This window comes from Drosophila sechellia, chromosome 2R (assembly GCF_004382195.2).
Source record: "Drosophila sechellia strain sech25 chromosome 2R, ASM438219v1, whole genome shotgun sequence".
Lineage (NCBI taxonomy): Eukaryota > Metazoa > Arthropoda > Insecta > Diptera > Drosophilidae > Drosophila > Drosophila sechellia.
In genome coordinates this window covers 18,004,330-18,028,620 of record NC_045950.1, presented here as the reverse complement: position 1 = coordinate 18,028,620, position 24,291 = coordinate 18,004,330, and the positions used below count along the sequence as shown (strand labels likewise).

The following is a 24,291-nucleotide window of genomic DNA, read 5'->3' as shown; positions in this document are numbered from 1 at the left end:
TGGGAGTTCATCAACAAGATTCAAATCCGCAGATAACATACTGAATTTTTGTTATAAGCTCATTACTACATAATATAGTTGTATCTCAGTATAAATCGCACATGCCACAGAAATGTAATTTGTGAATTACACATATCTGCGTTGGAATTGTAGTTTTAATATCCTGGAAAATATAAACTAATTTGTTAAAATCTTCTTTCTGTAGGTGGCAGTGGCAGCGGCGGTGGAGGCGGTGGCGGAGGAGGCGGCGGTGGAGGCGGTGGGAGTGGCAGCTCCTCGGACGTATCGAGGGATCACTGCAACAAGACGGTGGACATCTTCGAGGACATCAGCTCGCCCGAGGTCAGCAATCAGAACGTGGGTCGTCCGCTGACCTGCTGGTACCGCTTCCGAACGCTGAAGGGGGCGCCCCGCGACTTTGTGCTGCGTCTGCGATTCAAGAAGTTCAAAGTGGGTCAGCTGCTGAATGCGACCCACTGCGAGGGCGGCTACTTGCAGGTGGGTGTGGCCAGTGGCCGACTCTTGATTTATGGGCGCCGCATGTGTCGCGGCTAATTTATATCGTGGGCTAAGCGATGACGTACGCGACATACTAAATCGAGCTTTCCTGCACCCATTGTTGCAGATTGTTGATGGCAATGCCAAGACGGATGTCTCGAATCGCCGAGAGCCCGGAATGTTCTGCGGGGAGGCGGAACAGCCGCAGACATTCATCAGCGAGACCAGCTATGTGAAGGTGCTCTTCCACACGGACAACTTTACGGATCAGGTGAGCCAGCAAGCAGGACACTTTCTTTCGCCATCTCGGCCGGGATCTCGGTGGGACTTTTCATTTTTGTGCTCCAGCCAGGAGAGAATTCCAATTACTGCCGGGGCAACAAAGACGGGCATCCTTGAGGTTCTGCCGTCTGTTGTCTTTTGTCGCCAGAGTCTTGCCACTTACACTAATAAACAAAAGTCCCCTTGTCCTGGTTCCTTGCATATTTCTCGGGCCTTAGATATATATCTGCACCGAGAGAAATTTAGTTGTGCAATGAGTATGAGTTTCAGAAATGCAGAGCTCAAAAAGCAAAGTAAGTAAAATAGTCGGAAATTGCTTAATTCTAGATTGCCTTTAGGATATTATACACCCGGCTACTAGGACTTCTTTTGACTATCCATTTAATAGTCATAAACTTAACTTGATTTTCCCCAGTGTGCGCGTATAAATGTCTGTATATTTATATTTATCACATAATTTAAGGAAAATATTACAGCACACAAGTCTTGGCAGCCTGTCTTCGCCCTTTTCACTCCGTCATTCTCCAACCAGCATCCCCCATTCTGCTTTTCCCGGGCCGACCCCCATCCTTGCTCCCTGTTGGCTCCGCTGCTTCTATATCCTGACCCGTGTTGCTCTATCTGCTCGGTTGCATCTATGCAACTCACTTTCGCACTTAGCGAGAGTTATACACATAGATACTCCTGCCAGCCTGTGTGGCTGTGTGTGTGCATTATTTTTCTATTTTTCCTTATATTTATTTTTCCCCTTTTCTGTATTTTTGCATGCATTATTCAGGAGTGGGTGGGACGTCTATAGCGAGGGTGGACTGCACTGTTGTCTGGCCTCCGTCTGTCGGCGTGTCCTGCGTCCTGTCTCCTGCATCCTTTTTGGCTGGCTGGCGCCGTCAGTCTCCTCCTGCTGATATATACCCAGCAGATTATATATACAGACGCATATCTATGTGAATTTTTAGCTCACAACTTGAATTCTATTTAGCTTTGCCCCGTTCGCTTTTCGTTGCTATTTTCCCTCAGATTTTCCTCACTATTTTTTTTGTACTTTTGTATTGCTTTTTTGTCAACTGCTTGGCTGCCGCGTTTTTGATGCGGTATTTGCATTTATAAAATGAAAGATAAGTTCTTTATGTCACATAAAGAATTTCAATATTTATAATGGAGATTTTTTCGGCAAGGGCGGAAGGAGGACCCTTGAAATATGCATAGCTTGCAAATGGTAACAGATGGAGGGAAATTATACCCAAAAAAAGTAAGACAATAAAGCTTGTTATTAGACGGGAAAGTGGCAAAAAAAGCAATAAATTGTTTGTTGATTTTTAAGGAAGATCTGCAAGGATGGATAAATATGTTTCGTTATTATAAGCATAATTACTTGCTTTTCTAACGGTAGTGTGTGAATAAGCCATAGTTTATACAAAATGTATACTCCTCCCAAGCGGAGCATTTGCACATGCCAATACTCCAAACCAATTTCCAATCTCACCCATTCCATCATAATGATATAGCCTTCCAAATCACATCTCCGTGAATATCCATAACTCTATTCCGGCCTTCCTGTTCCATTCAATCCCGAAGTCAAATAGTTGCCCCCTCTTTTCGCAGTGCGTATTGGATGCAGGCGATTGGCTTTATGGCCGGGCTTACAACAAGTTGCATGGATGTGCAAACACAAACAACCGACTAAAGCCATGAATGAGTGCTCCAAGCTCCAAGCTCTACGCTCCATGCTCCATGCTCCGTGCTCCACCCTTCGGAGCAGACAAGCTGGAGAGGGCGGCAGGATTCGGGGTCCTCCGGCAGGACAGGACACCCTCCAGAGTGTGTCTTATGCACACCTTAATGGAGTCATAAATATTTATGAAAACTCTCCAAGCTCGCTGGAAGTTGCAAGTTGAAAGTTGGCGGATGCTGCGCTTTGTATTCTATTTTTTTGTATTTTCTGCGTTCTGTTTTTGCGTTAAGCAGACGAGAACTTTTTACCACTTATTCGGCACGAGTGCGTCGGTTTGGAGGGCCGGGCGTATTATTATTCAGTAATAAATAAAAATAAGCGACAGCTCTGGCAATGTAATAACACAATTTAATGAGCGACAAGTCAGCATCGCCCAGTGGCGGCGGCAGAGGAAACGAAATAATTTCGCATTCGCATTAACATAAATTCCATGCGAAATAAATCAAAAATAATTTCACAAAAACGCGACGCCAAAGAGCAGGCGGCAACAAATCAGTTTGAAATTTTAATTTATTCGAGCGCAAATTTGTCAGGACATTAACGGCAGGACGACCGTGGAAATCATCGGCATAATCTCCACTGCCATCGCCATCATCGTCATCGTCATAATCAAGCGAATCGGGATCAGCAGAGCATTCAAAATCTGCACAGAGAGGTGCCAAAAAATAATATTGAAAATAATAACAATATTTAATATAAAACCATGAATCATAATTATAATAAAATATAAACAGTGAGCGCTACTCTACTTCATTGTTTAGCAAACAGAAAATGAATAATTTGAGCATACATATTTGACAGTAATGTTAGGTAGAAATATATATTCAAAATACTTCTTTATTTTCCTCGGTGTAAGCCCACATATATAGACATCTGCATAAATATACTGCATCCGAGCAGGGTTATCTTTGGGGTGGCCAGAGCGGATGGGTATCCACGTGAGCAGCATCTGGATAAATCGAAACGAGCCTGTGTCTGCCATTGTTCACATCGTTAAGTGGCGCTAACGTCATTGACGCCGGTAACGCATTTAATATTGACATGTGCATTACACCCCCTCCCCCCTGCCGAGGAACCTACCCACTCAGTGCAACCAATTCCGATCCCCCGGCGCAATCCTCCAACGATGGAAAATGGCCAACGAGGTTTATGTGGCCATCATGGCCGGCGGAGCAATTTGGGAACGGGGTGAATTGATAGCCATGACGTTGACTTTGCGGCAGGTGGAAGGAAGGCGTGGCGGGACGGGGCTGGGCATAAGGAAATCGCTTTTGCGGCTGTCCGTCGATAATTTCGACTTCGATATCCGTAATTGAAATGAATGTATTTTGGGAATGGCGCAGCATGAATTCGATTAGCAACCAAATCGAATCAAAGCTCACAAATTGGCAATAATCATTGCTTTTGTTTAGCGTATCGAGTTGCTCGTTCAACAAATATTGTTTGCTTTTTTAATGTTTGCCACTTTCCAAGCGAAAGACACTCATTCGAAATGGTATCGCATCAATAAAAAAATTAACGAATTTAAGAACTTAATAATAGTAGTGCATTTAATTTTTAGTAATTTGAAGCAACTTTAAAGGCTTTAAAAACCTCTTTGAAGATGGAAACTCACATAATAAAAGCGCAGCCTTGAATAAGTTTTAACCATTATTATTCTGGAATATTTTTTTACAGGCATCTTGGTTCGTTACCCTTTTGTAACCCCCGTGTTTTCCCCCATTTCGCCTTCATTTCTTTTGGCCATTTCCAGCTGCGTGGGCGTTGGGTGCGGCCTGCGGCGATGGGGGCGTGGCAGCTGCCTACGTCACTGCAGCACGTCATTAGCGCTGATGAGGCAACGGCAACCGTAGCAATGGAACAACAGGCTAACAGGATGGCAGAGGCTCAGGGAAAACTCGGAATCTTATGTGGGCGTTGGTGGCAGGGCAAATGACATTGCACATTTCCATGCGGCATGCCATGGAATGAAAAGAGGGCGGAAAAGTGGGTGGAAAGAGGGGCGGGGCCAGGGCGAATCACGCAATTGTCTGACGCCGAGCCAAGCTGGAGGGAAATTGACAAAATTCATCAGCGAGGACGGGCAAGGTGGGCGTTGCGGGGGCACACACTGCGTATACGTGATTTTCAGCCATTGTCCACTCATACCGCACTTTTCTCTCTATCTCCCCATTGCAGACCTACTTCACATTCGATTCACGCGCGGAACAGCAAACCGAAGTCTATCTGCGATATGGCCAACATCCGGAATTATATCCAAATCGTCGCGGCGAAGTTGTCCAAGGGTGAGTAAAAGGCCAACAAAAAAAGCCAAACGGGTAATCGAATGGGTTTCCAAAGAGGCTCTTTTGGGCATTGGATCTTTTATATCGCTGCGGCGCTAATTCAATTTTATTACTGAAATATTGAGCTAGGATGGGCATATTTTTGACGGCTCGCTTCTGACAAAGGGACTTGTCTTCGGCTCACTGGCGCATTTCATAATCATACACGAGTCGGAAAACAGGGGGGAAAATCCGGCAACAGAAGGTCGCATGAAATTGAATTACTTGTGCTTTCTGCACTGCGGCAAACATAAAATTCGCGAGCGGGAAATCGGGGGGATTTGCGCCTGAAGGATGGCTGAAAAAGTCGGCAATTGAAACCGAAGAGAAGAATTCATTTCGTTGGGCACCTCCCACCGGAAATCCTGACAAAAATAAAACTTTGCAGACATTAAATTTTATTTGATTCTCCTTTTTGGAGTTGCCATTTTTCCCCTCGGCTCTGCCAGTCTAACTTTTATCTTAATACAATAAGTTTCAAGTTTTAAGCAAAGATTCGGCCGAAAGTAACGAACCGGGACGGAATATGCTAGATTTACCCAGATGATATTTGTGCACATGCACGCAAGTGTCTGGAAGGAGAAAAGTCTGTGAGTATAAAGTTTCGAAGTAGGCTTTTTCTCAAATAACTTGCAGATGATACTTGAAAAATGAACAAATTTGAAAATGAAATAGTAAAGCTGTTATAAATATCTTTTTAAGTATATATAGTGAGTACATATACATATATATGTGCATATGTGCATTTTTATAATTTACGGCATGATAAATGTATCATTTAACACTATAATTAAGAGTTCAGTTCAGTTGAGAAGAAAACACATAAATTAAAAATTTGAAACCGTGTCAGAATATCATTTTACCCAGCAGTACAAAGGAGTACATCCTTACAAACGAAACGTATCATTTAAATGAATTCAAATTAAAGCCAAAATCCTGTAAACGGTTATTAAAACATATTAAAACATATTAAATTGATTATTTTTTTTCCCATTTAAAGCCATTCTTTCGCGGAGAATATTTCCCTTTAACTGGCGACCTCGAGGACCCTCGTCCTTGTGGAATGGCTGAATTCCCGTTTCGTATCACCCACATGGCCAATATGATTTTTATGCTAATTTTGCGGTCACGCGCCTCGGCAACCAAGCCAAAACGCAAACCCAATTGAAGACCAAACCAAAGCAAATTGCCAAAGACAAAGAGTGAAGGGTTAGGAAGAGGGACGGGGTTGTGGGAAAAGGGAATAAAAATGGTAATCATATTTGCGCTGGCCTCTCCTTTGAATGAGTTTTCGTTTGTTTTACTTAAACAAATTGAAAATTATACGCACAAAACGCAGGACGAATAAAATTTGAACACAATCTTTTGTTGTAATTTACAACAATTTTACAAGCCTGCAAAAAACGTAGATTTGCAGAGGGGAAATTGGCGAGGGAGTGGGACAGGAATTTCCAAATCAGTGAACACAATTTTCTGGCTTCCTTGGCCAACGAACCCGAAAAGTTCCAAGGATCATTTAGGACGCCTCCTGGGCGAAACCTTCACCGGGGGTTCGGGTGCTATAACCAATTTGAAACAAATTAAATTAAATAATCATTGCTTACATATATTTGATTTTTCCCCAACAGCTCCTACTGCGAACGCGAGTATCGGGATTGTCGCCTGCAGACCTGCTACGTTCAATCGCCCGCGTATCCTGGCCTATATCCTCGGGCTCTGAACTGCCGCTATAAGTTGCACACTCGCCAGCCATATATCAAATTGTATCTGCAGAACGAGCAGTTTGCAGTGGATGGTCAAAGGTGAGTTGCCACATCAAATGTAATAATGTAATGATGGCAAAAGCATCACTCTTAATTCAATTTTATTTGAATACTATATGTTATGTTCATTTAATTAGGCAAAAACTGGATTGGATTAGTTTTTAATTCCAAATTATAACATAAAATAATCAGAGATATTCTAACTGTTTGCGAAAATTATAAAGCCATCAGAAGCACGTTAACAAAGTTTATTTTATTTATGCAAATGTATTTCACCTCCATTTATCTACGCCTTTTTTTTCCGAATCGAAATTAGTGTTAAATGCAACACCCTGTAATTGGTCATTTTGGCACGCCGACTGCACAATCCACAGAATTCGACGACATTTTGGCTAAAAACAGTCTTGTTGCCAACGGTTGTGTTGTTGTAATGGATTTGGCATGCTGACAATGACAATTTGACAGAGCGTTCGTCGCAAAAATTGGCACCAATTTGCTGGAAAACGTTGGCGACATGTCCTCGGCTTGCATTTCCACCATATCTATCTGTATGCGTCACTTTTCGAATCGGATTCCATCCTCCCTCTGTATCTGTGACTCTGCGCCCGTCTGTGTGTTTGTGTCTGGCGAAATTGGCTAAAGGATTACGTTTTGAGGGAGGTTGCCCTCGATTGTGGCGAGCAAAGAAGGGGGAGAAAATGCTTGCAGTCGTGGCTGTCTCGCAATATTAATGCCAAAATGATGAAAGTTTCTGAGGAAGGGAGCGTTTCAACCCACCTTTAAAAGCATATCATTCCCAAAATGCATACCCATTTGCAAGGGGATACTTTTCCATAGTATTTATACCAAAAAACATCTGCAGTCGCAATTACCTAACAGGGATATGTAATATAACAAAAATATGAATTTTTAAGCTCGAATCTATTAGCCAAACTCACTTGCCGGCGCACCTGCAAATTATTTTCGGCTTAAATCAGAACCTCCATATTTTATTAGCATCGACCCCAGGCATAAGTCCCCTGGAATCCTTGCCCATCCTTTGTCGCGCAAATACAATTTACATTTGCTTAACCAAAATGACCTTTCACAAAATATTTGCTTTATCATGGACTCGGCGTAATGAGGGTGGGTCAAACCTTCTTACCCCTGGACTCATTGGGGATTTAATGGTTGGGTGGTAAAAACCTTCAGCTTTTAACACTTTGCACATTCCGAGCACAAATGGCAGGCAGAAGTGGCCGAGTATCATTAAGCTTGTTTGATGTGCAAATTCTGGAGTCAGCATTCTTTCCCCTGTCCATTCCCATTTTCATACCCGATCCCCCGTCCGTTTCCGATTCCCCAGCCCAGCACGTGCACATCAGGCAACAGCAAGTCGGAATTAGATAAGCAACATTCAATTTATTTTTATAGATTCAATTTGAATATTTACCTTTCGAAAAGTCCTTTGGCAGGAGGCAAGAAGCTGAGGCGGACAGACGCATGTCAAAGTTGCCAACTTTGAGCTGGGTCCCCAAACTGGCTGCAAGGAAGGGGTGAAACTGGGGGGAACTCGAGCTTAAGTCCCCCCAAAGTGTGTATTAATTTGCAAGTCTAAGTTACTTTCGGCCTGCAGGAAAGGATTAGACAAACAAACCTTTGCCAAGGAGCTAATCATGGTGGGATGTTGGCTTTCTAAAAACTTTTCCCCAGCCCCGATCGGGCTGGGTACTTTCTGCAGATGTAAAGTTATTTACTCTGGCATCGAGTTTCACACAGAAAAATACTGCACCTTGAGCATCGTTGTAGAAGGTTTAACATGAGTTTAGAAATAGCACCACCAATAATCAAATATTGAAGTTCCTGCCAGCAGCATCCAGCGCTCCACATCTAAACAATCAACATAATCCGCCTGGTAAGAATCCGCCATAAATCCAGTTCATAAAACCCGACCTGTTCGGCAGCTCCCAGTTTGAGATACGAAATGGATGCCGAGTCAGCGGAAAGCAGAAAGTTGCCTCGTGTGGCCGCTGTTTTATAAATCACTTCAGTTTATTGCACAGCTCCTTCGGCTGTCAAGGAATACAAGCCACAACAACATTCCTAATTCCTTAGCGCTATACCAAAAATATTCTTGCCATCACAGCAGAAAAATTCAGTCGGCAAAACTTCGACGGCCGGATGCCAAACAAATGCAAAAGTCATCGAGTAAAAAAGTTTTTTAATATGCCGAAATTATTACCAGTCAGTTGATGTTTTTTTACGCTTCGCTTTTCCTTTGCTCTTTTTTTTTTTTGATATGTGTGCTGGGCGAAAAACTTTTACCCCAGACTAAACAGCCATTTTCCCTGTCCCCTTCGTCTTTGTAATCAACTTTCTGGCCAACAACGCATTTATTATCAATAAGTTGAATTAGCTCTTCGCAGACTCGGGCAAAAACTTGCTGACAAAGTGATTAAATTGACTGAAACGAACCGACTAGCTAATAGAAATCTATCTTTCTGCTACGTATAGATGGATATAGATACAAAAGTTGCTCAAAACTTTGCTCCAAAAACTTTCTTGCGATTGGTCAAAAAAAAAAAAAAATGGTATAGAACGCAGGGAAGGCGGAAAGGCTCAATGAAACTGTCAATTAAATTGGTATTTTTGTTTCACTTGCCAAATCACATTCAACTGCCTTCGGCTTTGACTCACTGAATCGGTCTCTATTTGATTAAAGTTCAGTTCGTAATTGCCAAAGTTGGCTTTAAATTAGAAAGTTCACATTCACACACACACACGCGCAGGTGAGAGGCATTTCATTTGCCTTTTGAACTGCCCACCAATCAGTGTGCTCCGCCAGGGGGAAGTAAAATGGTGAATCCCCGTCATCGTGGCCCATCATCAATAGACGGGCAAAAAGGTCACTTTGTCTGGGCCCAGTGCTTTGGGCCGTGAGTCAGGGTTATGTGCTATTCGACCAGACGGCCGGCAAAAAATTAAAAGCATCCTCGACTGTCTGACGCAAGAAATTAGAAAAGGCTTCAGAGCAGACGCTTCGGATTTTCTGCAGCCTTTTTTCTTGTTTTTCTCGGAGAACTTTCTTTTTTTGCACGCTTTTTTTTGCTTCCTCGGGCTGGCAAAGTGCAAATGAATGTCAAGACCATGGGCGTAGTTATGAAGCTTATGAATCATTTATTCAAGTCCATTTTAAAAGCATTTGCCAAATGGAAAAGTCGACTAATCTGTCTACGTAAAACTGAAACAACTCAAAGTTACATTTAAGTAGACTTAAGAATAGAAGAAATTTTCCTAAAATTACTGTACGTTTCAGAATAATTACATTAATTATAAAGTGTAGTAGTAGCCCTATATCAATCCTTTCCTTAAGCTGCACTAAAAAGTCAGCAATGACTTCATGAAAATCAGTTAAGTTTTAAACTCAAAAACTCCCCTTTTTGATCGCGCCCCTGTTTTAGCAGCATTTTTTCATGGATTTCCGCCAGGCACTAAAAGCATCAGCACTCAGTCAGTTATTCAATTGCCAGCCTCACTTTTTATTCCCCTTTTTTGCCTTTTATTTTCTTCGTTATTTGTGGAACGTGAGTTTTTTAATTGTTCACTTTTTCAATTTTTTTATTCAATTGCTGGCGTTGGGAAAATTAAATTTACCCTTTCAACGCTTTCATAAACGCAACCAAGACGGGCGGCAGTAATCATAAAGTGACCATTCATATTGCAGGTGTGAGAATGTGATGACCTGCCCCATCAGGCCGATCGGATCTGGTAATGAGCACTGTCCCTACGACTGGTTGGCCGTATACGATGGACGTGATGAGCACTCGCCGCTCATTGGGAAGTTCTGCGGCCTGGGCAAGTTCCCATTCAGCATTATTGGTGAGTAGCAAGGCCGTGTCCTGTGCGCACAGGACACCCGTGGAGGGCCGCCATCTAAACAATTTGCATATCCGACAGGCACATCACAATACATGTATGTGGAGTTTGTGACTTCGCCGGCGGGTCCGCTGCTCAATACAGGCTTCCATTTCAACGTTGGCAACTGGCCAGGTCATGTGGAGACGGCCGGGATCAAGCACGGCGTCTGCGACTGGCTACTGAGCTCCGACTCTTTAAAGGATAGCAGCGCCAGCGAGGGCATCTTCCTCAGCATCGCCCACTGGTATCCGCCGAATACGTCCTGCAGCTACCACATCAAAGGACATGTCGGCGAAATTGTGCGCCTTTATTTCCCCAGGTAGGCATTTGGAATCTCGTTCATTTCATTGGAAAATTTCTCTGGAATGTCTAGCTAACAGATATGTGGTAGCTAGAATTGGCTGATTACTGCAGACATTCGAAAATCCTATAAGAATGAATCTTTAAATTTTCAACAAAAACTTTATCGTATTGAAATACAAAAATGAGCCATCGATTCTCCAGGTAGTGGTCACAACAAAGTTGCTGCCAAAGTTTTGGTTTAATCAAAAATCAAATAAGTTTCAAGTTCCTTTTTAAATTATCATGTCTGCGAAAACATTTCCCAACTCGTAGCACGACTCAAGATCGGGGTCACCACTTGCCATTTTGCGTTTACAAGTTTTTCCATTAAAATTTCCATTTTTGAACCAGTTAGCCCGACCAAGTTGATCCCTCTCCGCAGTCCAAAATCCTTTGGCCGGCCTTTTCGCTACAAGTGCAAAGTTTTGCGGCTATGTGGGCGGTTTGCACTTGCTCCGTCGGATGGATTTCATCCCTTCTTTTCCTGGGACAATCCTCGGGGTTCCTCATTGCGCTCTATGCTGTAAGCGTATTTTAATGAAATTTTCCGCAAAGATTTATGTGACATTTTAATTTAACGTGTTGAGCTGGAGTTGTTCTTTGTGAGAATACTCACTCGTATATAAATCCAAATATATATACATTTTTACTTTGTCGCCATTGTCGACGATATCGGTGTCTGGAATGTTGCTGCGCAAGTGTCTGAACTTTTTGGCCAAGTGTCGCATTGATTGTGCATTTCATTTTGAGTATTTTCCACTGAATTTCCCACCAAGAGCTGCGAAATATTTTATTGTGCTGCGGTTTTTGGCTTTGCATGCCACAACGAATGGCAAAGACTACGGCAAAGTTTTTCCACTCACTGACACTTTGAGGGCACATCAATGATTGCGAGGGAAACAGAATAAAGGTGGGAGTTTTTAAGCAGATATGCTATATAGGGGGGTAATCTTAAATTACTCTTAATGAAGTGCCCAAAATGGGTATATCTTATATGGAATAAAATAATTAATTATTTCAAGAGAAACATAAAGAACCATTGAGATCTCTAAAGACTTCTATTTCATTTCCATAACATGGCATGATTTTATTGAGGATTGGTTTTGAACTGACGTTTAACTGCTTTTATGTCTGTCTCTTAACGTCCATCTTCCCTGTAATCCCAAGTACTTCCATTTACACAAGTTTGCTTCAAGTAATCCAGCTGCAATTGCAAAGATTCCGGAGCACCTCCTCCGCCTGAAGAACCCAAACAACCTCTTAATGTTGCAGCCCTCTGTAATTTATGCAGAAATTGTTACCAACATTGCCAAGTTTTTGCTGGAAGCGGCTAAAGAAAACTATGTGTACAGGGCAAACATCACAACAGCACATGGGGATGCTGGAAAGATCGGGCGGAGACTGGGGCTTTAAAATATCAAGCAAGTTTTTGCCAAAAGATAAATATTTATGTCCACCTACAGTAGGAAGGAGGATTTCCAAGAGAGCATCGAGTAACCATCGTAAGCCCATTGTTGCTGGATAACAGGGCAATGGGAAAAGTGGGCGGAAAAGCGGTTGGGATGGGCGCTGGGTGCTGGAAAAGTTGTGCGCACGTTTACACCGATTGCCATTAAGAGTTCAGAAGTGGGCAACATGATTGCGTGATTACAGTGCACAAAATGCAACCGAATAGGGTAAGCAATCGAAAGAGAGAGCTGCACGCTGGGCGAAAGAGATGGCCAATGCTACGTGGCTTTGGTGGTTTTTTCTTTTTGGGGAAAAGTTCGAAGTAGACGAAAAATGCAATGGAAAACTGCGTTCGGCACAAACCTACCTATCCCGCTCTTCTGGTCAAGTTGTTGCCCTTGTGCTTGTTGTTATTGCCAACGTTGTTGTGGTTGTTTCGTCTATTTTTTTTTAACAATTTGTTGTTTCTGCAAACTTCACTCAAGTTGCAACAACAAGAGCGGCAATAAGAAATAGAAGGATATAATGATCGGAACATAGAATACCCTTACATATTGGGGGAGCATATGACAGCTGTAACGCAAAGTGATATGATCTTTCTGCTAATACATATAACTAATAAGTTGCTATAGGCACTAAGAACTAAGTTAAAAGATCAAATATTGTATAAGAACAGTTGCCTGTATCCAATCAATAAAATAAATAACAATGTTTGAGATACATTTCCTGCAAATTATTCGAACTTAGAGGCAAACTCAACATCCCCAGCAAGGATATGCCCAAACAGGCAGCCCATTAGGAAGATTTTCTCGCAGTCCGCTTCGTAACTGTCAGTTTGCATTTACCTCGTACACCTTCCCCTATTCTTCCAGGCCCAGCCTCCTGAAAGGATCTCCCCACCTGGGAGTGTGGGAGCTGTTGTCCTGCTGCCTGTCGCAGGAGTCTCGAGTCGCAAGTCCTGGGTCCCGAGTTTCGAGTCTAGACGCTGTCGACATTGTTTCCAACAAAGTTGCTCATTTAAGTAACATGTCATGGCTTTGCCTTTGCTTTCCTGGTTTTTTGTTTGCTCGGTCTTTGTCTACTACCTATCTGCTACTCCACTGCGATTTTTCCAAGTGAGCTGACCAGATGTTGAACTACTCCTTGAGTATATTGCACTTAAGTTTCCTCCCCAGAAGTGGGGGATGGATAAGCAATCCATTTGCTTGTGCAGAGCACACACTTTTCTCAATAATGTTGCGAATGGTCGAAGGGAGTTGCCGTGTTCAACTTTTACTAGCTACTAACAACTCATCAGCGTCTGCTTCACTGTGCCATTATTCGATAGATTGTGTTACTATTGTGTATTAATGTCGACTATCATTTGCGACTTCCTATTACATTGCGACTAGAAGCAGCAGGAAAGCAATCATTGCTTGCCGAGGTTTATATATCTAAGAGACATTCGTAGTAATGTCCTTTGGTTTAAATTCTTATTCTCTTCTAGTTACGCTTTAGATATTTTGATTATTGTATCTTCTATTACATTCAAGGCAGCAATAAACTCAACCGCTTTTACCCCACGGCAATCTCCTGAATAACAGAAATAAAATCAATTGTAGTCATCCACCATGTTTTTTACCCTACTAACAAAAATCCGCTTGAAATGCACAAGACATGCCGCACACTTGGGCTATTTATAAGCCTTATGGCCACATAAACTGACGCTCTGGGCTTTTGGGCACGGCCCCAATCGACTCCCATATGCACATAACCAGGCTAACCAGTTGACAACAATTCCCGCGATCCCTGGCCCACTACCACCCCCAAAATAACCCCGCCCACCGAGTCAGCATGGCGGAAAACTCGGACCGGGAGTTCGTAACTCGGCCTTACACCCAGAAAAATCCCTCCCTAATACCTTATTTCTTTTATTTTGGGATTGCATTTTTACTTATTTAACATTTAGTTTGTTTTAAAATACCTTTTTTGGAGCCATAGTGTATGACCCAGAACACGAAGATTTTTGCGAGTGTAGCAACTGGAATTGGGCTAGGCTGCAAACGGATTACGAGGACATGCCGCAGGGTGTTGGGGCTTACTTTTCGACGACGCGTACGTGAATGACGGTATGGGCACGTCGAAAAGCGCCGAGAAGAAGCCGGGGGTTATGGGGATATAGTTGGGTAGAAAAAATAGTAACTCTGCTCCATTATGAATAGTGAGGGGCGAGACTCACGGGCATAAAAAACAAGAGCGAAACCAAATGAAATTTGTGCCACACTGCTGCCTGCCAGCGACGCAGATTAGGGGGCGTGGCAGGCGCCTACGTCCCTGCGCCCTTCCTTCAAACTGCTGATGATGGTGATTTTTCTCGGCCCCCAAATCCCCCTGTTCGTGGCACTTTTTCCCAACTTTGTGTGAGTTAATAAAATGTTGTATTATGTCATATTTTCGGATAGAGCCAAATGTAATTGCATAGAATGTATTCACCGACTCTGAATAGCAGTTATATAAAAGGATATACGCAAATCCTAAACAGTAGTCGGGTTATAGAACCAGTCTGTGCACTTTGCCGAATAAGTCACTGAGAGCGATGATTGAAAAATATGTGGAAAATGATTCAAGTGTTAGATTACGGGTAAACTTAGCAGAATTCTATTGCAATTCATTATAGTTAAGGTATTTAAGGACATTCTCAACAAGAAGTACACATGTACTGACGATTTCCAGTCGAACTTCGCTGAAAAGCTCTTTTGATCTAATAAATAAACAATGTCGCCTTGATCTTTTCATTTCCGCTGACCAAACTTGAGTTTCCACTCCGAAGACTGCAATCACATCAACTGGCAACGTAATGCAGGAAAACTGCAGAAAATTGGCCTTCCACATCAACTCCTTTCAAATATCCTTGGCGCTCGCCCATCGTTTTCGCCAGCCTGCCACAAATAGTTGTGGAATGCAATTTGATGGAGGCAGAAATGCAACTCACATCGCGACCCCAAAAACCCAAACGAGTCTACGTGTGTGCGATAGACAGGGTCGCAGAGTAAGAGGGAGACCACCAGATTTACCTGTTGGCAGGTGGAATTTATATTAAATTGTAGGGCGTAAGGACGCGGCCAGAATTGTGGTCTGGCAAAGTGCCAGCAGGGAAGTAAGGGGCTTGTACCATTACGCTGGGCACTGTAGCAATAAAAGGATGTCAGAATCTTAACAAATTAGTATATTGATTATATACAAACTAATTATAATTATACTAAAAGTAATAATTGATTTAACGTATTTTTCAGTTTCCGCATCAATCGAATCGAATCACCGATTTTGAAGTACGAAGGAGACTGTGGAGAATCCCTAACGATCTACGATTCCGACCATGCCGATCCAGCCCGGATTATCAAGACCTTCTGCGACACATTCTCGCGACCAATGGAGAAAGTGGACTTCGTGAGCACCAGCCCTTCACTGTACGTGCAGTTCGACTCGAAGACGGGCAGCTATAGCGGCAGCTCACTGTACTACTGGGCGCACTACGATTTTTTCAACAATACTCGTTTTGGGGACCCAGTGCCAAACACCCTATGTGACGAGGTTATGTATGCATGGAAGCATCCAGGTGGACGTCTTCGATCGCCCTTGAATTCACTGATTTTCAAGCGAACCGGCGGAAGCGATGTGCGCTGTCAATACAAATTTGTGACCGATCGAAGACTGTATGCCCGAGCCATAATCGAAGTGAATTCAGTTTCCTTCAAGGAACTTCCGTATAATAGTAACGCGTGCACTCGGTGTCACGAGGAGCGAGTGGATAAGCTGGTGATCTGGGAGGAGCGGGATAAGTATCAGAATAACCTGGCCTGCTTTTGCGACAACATCCCGCGAGCGGTTAGAGTTATATCCTCGGCAGATCAAATGAATTTGGAAATGATTGTGCAGGGCCAACATGCCATTACCTCGTACTTCAAGAACCCGAATCCTCTCTTCGAAGCTACTTATGAGTTTGCCCATGGTCCCTTGTGCGGTCCCATAACCCTCGGACCCTCGCCAGATGGCGAACTGGTATTCCCCTACAAGAAGGCCTTGGCCATGGTATCGGGACCCATGGCACCGCCAGAGCATCATTATCGCCGAGAGAAGTGCATTTGGGAACTGAAAGTGGCCGCCCAGCGGGATCTTTGGCTAAACTTGGAGAAAGCTCGCTTTGCAGATCGCAGCTGCGATAGTGCCAAGATCGAGGTCTATTTGGCGGGACGTCTGGAGCCCCGATTTGTGGTGTGCCCCGAAAATATATCCTTAGCCAGGGATTTGCCTATCCTCACCACAGCGGAGTTGGGAGCCACCGGTGCCGATCAGGAACCCCTGCCCGTGCTCATCCAGTATACGGGTGATGGTCAACCAGGCCGAAACATTTTCCGACTGGTTTGGACGGAACTCTTCCACCTGCCACGCAATCCGGACGGCAGTTTAGCTGCCTCCCTTCTTCAGGATGGCGGTTGTGATTTCAGATGTCCTGGAGACACTGAAGTCTGCATTCCGAAGCACTTACTATGCAATGGAATACCCAATTGCCCAAATGTGACGCATACTTCGACGTTGTCCCAACTCACACGACATATTGAGTGGAATTTGGAGCAATTGGGATTACTCCACCATGCTGGCGACTACCAGCAGTTGGTGCTGCATGATGAATCCCCCGAGATCTGCCTGAAACGCGATCTCAGTGAGTTGCCATACGGAAAGTTATCCTTGATAGCCCTTGGACTGTGCCTCATGTTCGCACTGCTTTTCGCGATTCTAAGAAGGATGTGCAGAAGCTCGTCCTTACACCAAGGAAGGCATCATCTGCAAGAGGATTACTAAGCACTTAAATGACAAGAGTTCTGTGAACCTTTTTTCTAATTTATTTGATCAATACTTAGATATTACCAATCTGATATCCTGGGTTTTGTTAAATTTTTAAAACTGGCACTTTCGCCATAATAATGAATTATATTACAATTTAATTATTTTGAAGAATTCAACCAAAAACTGTATGGTTTTTTTTTAATGCATTGCATATAGGATCCCCCTTACAAGTATTTATGTAGCTCTGACTAGTGGAGTCTATAACTTTCGCTCTACGTGACATATAATGAATATTAATTGCAAATAATTGTACGATAAAAACTATTAAAGCCATCAAACATATAAATGTTTAAAAAACACACTCACACCATGGAAAGAACTTAAACTGCCCTGAATAAATTAATTAAAACAAAAAATTGTCACGTGATAATTGTTGAAAAAAGCGAAATACTTTAAAAGCGTAAAGAAACTAGATTTTAATTAAGGTAGACAGGTAAAATTACAAAAACAAAATAAAGTCGAAACGAAAGAAAACATTTAATTCAAAGTATAAGAATAATTAAAATAAACAATTGTTGGTGGTTTTTATTAGTTATTATACCGATAAAATACAATATGAATATATTGTACTATTGTTGGCAAATTGTCAACCGAACCGAAACATACATATATATACATGCATATGTATATATGTACGATATACATAATATAGGGTATATTTTTTGCACATAGATTTACCTAGTCCATAATTGAACGAAGAACTTCCCCCATGAATTCCACAAATTGTGGCAGAAATTTTAGAACGAGAAAACAAAAACCGATAATTCCCAGAGAAATTGTAAATTGAAACCAAAAATGGTTCTAGCATATAAGTCTATATAGAAATGGAATCGGATGAATAAAAGTGGCATTGCGGATTGCAAAATCGAAGTCTTGTTCACATCCCCCATTGAGAAATTGTTGACAGTAAACTCCTCACTGAAACCTAAAAGCTCCTTGAAATTCTGCACCTCTAAGGTACAGCTGTCCCCAAACCGCAAGACGAGTGTAAAAACCCCAAAGGAAAATATAAACAGGAATGCCCCAGAAGAAAATGAAAATCAATGCCCTTAAAGAAATTAAAATAAATTGGAAACTAGGACACATATTTTAGTGTACGTCAGAATTAAATGTAAAAATAAATGAACGAAAACGAATAAACTGAAAAATTGAAAAACCGTTGATTATGACTTTAGGGTTCTGCTCAATTCGCCCAAGTTGGCATCCCCAAAAACGACGAAATGCAGCTCTGCGTGAAAAGGATTGCCGAAGACAGAGAATGGGAGGCAAAGGAGAAAGCAAATGTCATCGAAAGGGAAAGACGAAGAGGCCTGTGAAACGCGAAGAAAATCCACCTCATCGGCGCTTTAAATGTCAGCTGGCCCAAAGGCAAAAGTCCCGGACCTCTCAAAGCCTGTCAAACAAATCATCGTGTCGAGCTGAACAGAACGTCCGGAATACGGCAACGCGAGTGAAATTGTGTAAATCTCTAGACCCAAAAACCAATCGAAAGTTCTTCACTGCTTACTTCTCGCTTCTTTGCTTGGTTAGGATACCCGAATATCTATATTGACTCTAGTGACTCGAGAATGGAAAGATTTGGTATTCCGCGTGGTAAGCGTCCCCGAGTGCAAGTATCATTGGACGACAAGGAGCGAGCCATAGCCCGAATCCGGGGTGGTGAAACCAAGGCCGGAATATCCCGCGAATTGGGTGTTCCGGAGTCCACGGTTCGCGGTTGGGTGAAACGAGCTGAGCAGCGGATGACCCGAGACACAGTTAGCCAAACGGGTGAGTGCCGCATGGGATAATCCTGAACTATACCTATAGCATCATTACCAAACAGGTTCTGCCAACTATCCCTCAATCCTGGCCATGACCCTGGCCAAACCGCAAGTAACCATCAGCACGAAATCGTCGGCATCGTCTGTGATTTCCAAATCATCATACTCATCGCCACCGCTGGATTTGAAACCCCTGAAACGGCCGCAGAAACGAAACATTAATGGTCATCCGGTAACACGCTCCCAGGATTCAGTCGAGGATTCAGCAGCTACATCCATCCCCATCCCCGTTCCCATTCCGATGCCCCTTCCTGTGCCGACAATGGTTTCGCCTGACAGTGAGCAACAGATGAGCGCTTGGTTGCATATATTCAATGCTGGAATTCTGAACTTCACTCTGATTGCCTCCGCTGCAGTGCTTCAGGCTCGCTCGCGTGGTTTGTCGGATCGCCTGCCGTTGTGGGAAATTATCACGGATTTTGTTGATGAAGCCGAACGTAATGTGAATGCAAACGGGGGTCGGTACCTCGAGGGACAGCCGGCGACAGGACACGCGAGTTCCAGGCAACGCCCAGTGCGAGTGCCCACGAAGGTGCATTCGTATCGCAGGAACTTCAAGGCACCACCGGCTCATATTACCGCCGAAGATGACGAAGACTCCTACACGGACGCCGATGTGCCACTCTGATCTCACATGGAATGCTCTGGGAGCGCACTCTCTGGACAAGAAGGATTAGAAGAAGCTATTAGCATATACATAAGATATTTATTCCTTTTTTTAAAATGAGAATAAATACTCTCAGCATGAAAGTATTCTGTACAGTTATTTTACAAATTATGCGATGAAATGCGATTTGAACACTGACAAATCCTATTAGAGCTCCATCAAAATATTCGCTATTAAACGCATTTTTTTTTAATCAGATCAACAGCTGTGTCAAAGGAATTCGCTGGTCAAATCCCTCGAGCGGTTTGCAACTCCACAAAGTTAACACCCACGCCAAGTTGCTCTATGGATTGGTGGTCGAACCGAAAAGTTTACCTCAATGGCCTTATCGATATATGCAAATAAAACGAAATGCCAGATGCTGTCAGTGGGATTATGTTGTTTAAAGCAAATAATTGCATTTTAATTAGCAGCGAAATAAGTGCGAAAATTGGCCTTCAGCCGGTGAGACTGGAATCGGATTTCTGGCCGGGAACCGAATAGGTGGCATGAGTGTGGGTCTGGCTGTGGCAGCGTAGTGTATGAATCAGATGCGGCTGGCTTTATTAACCATATTATTATTTCATTTCGGTGCGTGTCATGCAAATTTCTGCGTTTCAGCCGCTTTGCCTTTGTTGCTGGTTGTTGCTGGTTCGCCTGCCTTTTGTCCGAGTCACGTAATTAAGCGGTTTTATTTGCGGCTTTGCCGCACATTAATTGGTCATGTTAAATGTGAAATTTCATTTGCGCAAAAAAAAAAAAAAAACAAAAAAAAAGGAAACGTTTCCATTAATGAAATATATTTAATTTTTTCCTGCTTGTGTCGCCATATTTCAGCATTTATGAAAATGATTTTGAAGTGGATTATTGGTTAACTCGACTGGAAACTCTTAGTTTTGTTTTGCCAGTTTGGCTGTCGGGCCATGTGGCTTGGTTTCCTGTACTTATTTTTTTCGTTTTAGCTGTTTTGCGCATTTATCATTGACATGAACAATTAGAGTGTTGTGACAAGGGCAATTGAAATAGTTGTCTACGCACAAAAGAGTTGTTCAGTTAGACACAGATGTTTTTTTGTCAACTGATTCCAGTTTATTGCTTGTGCACAATGAAATTATGATGAGACTTAATATTTAAAGTTATATTCCAGTTAAATGTGGCGCTTTAATGTAGCCACCCACACGCAGGGCAGGCTTTTCCATTCACCTTTCACACAGCTCCATTAACTTGGCTAACATCCTGGCCATGGCAAATACCACCCACAATCAGAACCGCAGCAAACGGGCCAAGCTAAGCCAGTGGAAATGGCCAAGAAAAGGCCTCGCGATTATCCGCACAGTTCATCGACGAGGGCGAGAGTGGCTTTAACATAAACTTTTTCCATTTTCCTTGCTGGCCATAAAAAATATGGATAAGGGACAAGCCTTGGCCTCCATGTTAGACGGAGAATTGGGCGCCAGAGCCTTTTCCGGATTTCTTTTGCGATTTTCCCAATCATTTTCGGCATTTTAATGCATGGCAGGGCGGAAAAGCCTACAAGGCAAAGTCGAAGGCTCTCCTGCAAACGTGTATCAAAGTTGATTATCGTGGAATATTTTTCAGCATGGATTGAGCAAGAGATTTGTGCTTGTGGCCTGACCTGATTTGCGGCCCAAATCATAAGCCCTGGGATTTGCGCCTAGATTGGCCCTCGCCTCGCTCGCACCTGCTGCTGTATGCGCTCCAACTTTGATGATGAACTTGTTGAGGAAAAGTTGGCCAGTTTTCGTTGGTCGGAAAATGCAACTTTAATGGCCACGAAAACAATAAACGCTTAATGGAACACGACGGCCAAAGATGCGGCGTTCGCAAGGTGCTAGAAATTGTGTGTTGAAACGGAAGCGGAAACGGAAATCATATGGCGCACGGCACTCGAACTCCCGCACACAGCTGCAGCTGCCATAAAGGTGCTTGGCTTTTATGTCCAGCCGGGGAAAGCGTGGAAAGTGCGAAGCTGCGAGGAAAAGCGGCGAACTTTCGCCCCCTGCACACAGACCCAAAATAAACGCATTAGGTTTTTGGAATTGGAATTGTGGTTGCAGCTGCTGGCAGAAGCCGAATGCCCAACAAGTCATAAATCAAACACGTTTAATTAAACTTTACGCACGCCATTCCCCACTCCCCTCTCTCCACGACACCCCTCGTCCTTCCCCACTTTCCACCCGCCATCGGTAGTAGAAGAAACTTTTCGACTCCACACTAAGTAAAAATGCAATTAGAATTGCCAGAGGCCAAAACGACTCGAATGGAAAGCGCCGATCTGTGGAAACGGCCACGCCCCTCTGCTCGTGCCGCCCCTTTGACTTCTGGTCACGTGGCGGTACGTGCATAACGGTTACTTGCATTGGCGGAATTGTAAACTAGCCTCAAGTATCCCTAAAGTTGAAGTGCACTCGAAGGTGGTGCTATCACCTAAATCGGTGCAATTGCAACCAGCTGCTAACGGTTGAAGTGGGTACAAAAAATGAATGAAAAAATTTAGCAATTTAAAATTTCTGTATTTTCATTTAAGATCTTACAAATGAAAAATTTAGGGGAAAGGAAAATTAAATGAAGATGTAAAATGCAACAGGGTGCACTTCCACTACATAGAGCCTAGTTTTTTTCTTAAAAGTGAGTAATGGGAATTGAAGATAGTCTTCTTTCAGCTCAAAAGTTTTTTATTGTATTTTAAGAAATCCACTCATGTAATGAGCGATTCCTAGCTTGCAACAATATTCTGCTTCCACTTAATTTTGTATATTCCAAAAGAAAGCCACAACTTGTTAAAAGCCGCACAAATGCACTGGCAGAAACTGTGAATAATGTGGCAAACTGTGTGCTAGCCACCTTTGCCTTGCAGTTATCATTCGGCACTCAGACCACACCACCCACTTTAACAACCAAACCACCCAACCACCCAACCGACCAACCGCCCACCGCCTGTCATTGCGAAGGAAATCACGCAATAAACTAGCGGCGAAAACAAAACTTTAACTACTTTTTCCGCTGGCCGCAGAAACTCAGTGGGAAAACTTTTTTGAAACAATACAATTTATATTTATGCGCAGAGGCGACGGCGATGACAAAGAGGGTTTCGGTTGGAAAATGGTCGGAAAAGGGGGGCTGTGTTTGCGACTGACCCAGAAAATGGGCGGCTAAAGAAATGCTGGCCAGGATTCTGGCAAAGAGCAGGGAACCGAGCCGAGGCAGCTGAGTTTATTTTAAGTGTTGAAAATAACTTGACCCACATTTGTGTGGTTCCCCCATTCTGGACTCGCCCACCCGCTTTTCCGGGTGTTGATAACTGTTTTTCCGACCTCCAAATTCCCCGCAAACTCCTCGGAAAACTTGTCCATGTCCATTCAGAGAGCTCAATGTTGAACGAAGCTTAGTCCGAAACTATTGCCAAAACTTTATAACAAATTAATTGCATTTTAAGGGCATGCAAGAACCAGGGATGCACAAAATATTCAAATTTTCATTCGACTCACTGGACTGTGAGAAAAATTACTAGACTGGCCCATTTCAGTTGGATTTGACCACGACTAAATGGAAGCAGAATAACAATCTAGTAACTATAGAGTTTCACAGTCGTTGTTTAACAAAGAGGTATTTGTTTAACCAAACCAAATAGACGTTATTATAATGTAAATTAGATCATTTTAAAAGAGGAAAGCACTGAAGGGAAACCTTTTTACTTGCAATGTAATTCCTTTTCTTGACTTGTGTTCATAATTTTCTGTTTACCCAACAGAGGAGGCAATCTGGACGGTTTGCCAAATAAACTTATACAGTTTGCTAATTAGTTATCAAAAGAAATCGTGTTTGCTCTCATTTTGTGGTTCAGGCCATGTCACAGTCCCAAACTCCAGGCACCGTTTGCAATCGATACACAGACCTTGGCCAATTAACCCCTTGCCGTCCCATCTAGAACTAGTTAGGAGGCAAAAACAATGTAATCGGAGGATGAAGGAATGCCAGAGGAATGATGAAGTGGGAGCTCATAATGACCCGAAATCCTTTCAACCCAAATGGAAATTCCCCAGTCGTGCGTATAATTGGAATTAATACAAAAAGCCGTCGAGGAATATCGAACCACACGGGTAGAAAGGAACAATCGCAGTGGGTTGGGCAAATCGGATAGTATTGTGCCCCACAGGCCAGACTTAATGACCAAATCCATCCCGGGGGCCTGACTTCCTGAAAGCTTGATTAAATTTGATTTGTTAGCCTACAAGGAGGTTTCGCTACATGCGGCTTAATGCACTGAGAAACTAAATATTCCGAGACTCAATAATTAGTCTGATAAACTACTATAAGTTTTTTTTGAACCTCATAATTTCATTGCAGAAAGGAGGAGCCAAACTGAAAAGCAATTAATCGGTACATTTATTTACAACTATCGAATGGCTCCACAAATACTTTCTCTCAGTGTGCACATACGGTGCTACTTGATGTACATATGTACATTTATTGAAATGACTTGTTTCCTAATTTGATCCTGCTTCTGGGCGTCAAAATATATTATGATTTTTGACAATAAGAAGGATTTTGGCCAGCCAAATACATACACACCTAAGGAATTATGCTTACATATTTTATTAAGAGCTCGATAATTAAAGTTTACTGTGCA

The 24,291-nt window shown here is 42.9% G+C and overlaps 2 protein-coding genes across 2 annotated transcripts; both read left to right on the top strand.

The window, feature by feature from the left end:
- Positions 1-269: 269 nt before the first annotated feature.
- On the top strand, positions 270-18,332 carry LOC6615466. The gene is made up of 7 exons (XM_032715808.1): positions 270-498; positions 626-769; positions 4,691-4,797; positions 6,465-6,638; positions 10,303-10,457; positions 10,536-10,815; positions 15,560-18,332. Exons 2-7 carry the CDS (start codon positions 677-679, stop codon positions 17,124-17,126), a joined length of 2,376 nt encoding a protein of 791 aa, XP_032571699.1. The 5' UTR covers positions 270-498; positions 626-676; the 3' UTR covers positions 17,127-18,332.
- A 91-nt stretch (positions 18,333-18,423) lies between these two features.
- On the top strand, positions 18,424-19,734 carry LOC6615464. The gene is made up of 2 exons (XM_002039808.2): positions 18,424-18,941; positions 18,997-19,734. Exons 1-2 carry the CDS (start codon positions 18,740-18,742, stop codon positions 19,620-19,622), a joined length of 828 nt encoding a protein of 275 aa, XP_002039844.2. The 5' UTR covers positions 18,424-18,739; the 3' UTR covers positions 19,623-19,734.
- The last annotated feature ends 4,557 nt before the right edge of the window (positions 19,735-24,291 follow it).

What these genes read in the sequence shown, in the direction of transcription:
- LOC6615466 (XM_032715808.1), top strand. Translation starts at nt 677, where the DNA reads ATGTTCTGCGGGGAGGCGGAACAGCCGCAGACATTCATCAGCGAGACC. An exon ending in CGGACAACTTTACGGATCAG is followed by an intron (nt 770 to 4,690) that starts GTGAGCCAGCAA and finishes TCCCCATTGCAG; the next exon opens with ACCTACTTCACATTCGATTC. An exon ending in GTGCGCCTTTATTTCCCCAG is followed by an intron (nt 10,816 to 15,559) that starts GTAGGCATTTGG and finishes CGTATTTTTCAG; the next exon opens with TTTCCGCATCAATCGAATCG.
- LOC6615464 (XM_002039808.2), top strand. Translation starts at nt 18,740, where the DNA reads ATGGAAAGATTTGGTATTCCGCGTGGTAAGCGTCCCCGAGTGCAAGTA. An exon ending in AGACACAGTTAGCCAAACGG is followed by an intron (nt 18,942 to 18,996) that starts GTGAGTGCCGCA and finishes ATTACCAAACAG; the next exon opens with GTTCTGCCAACTATCCCTCA.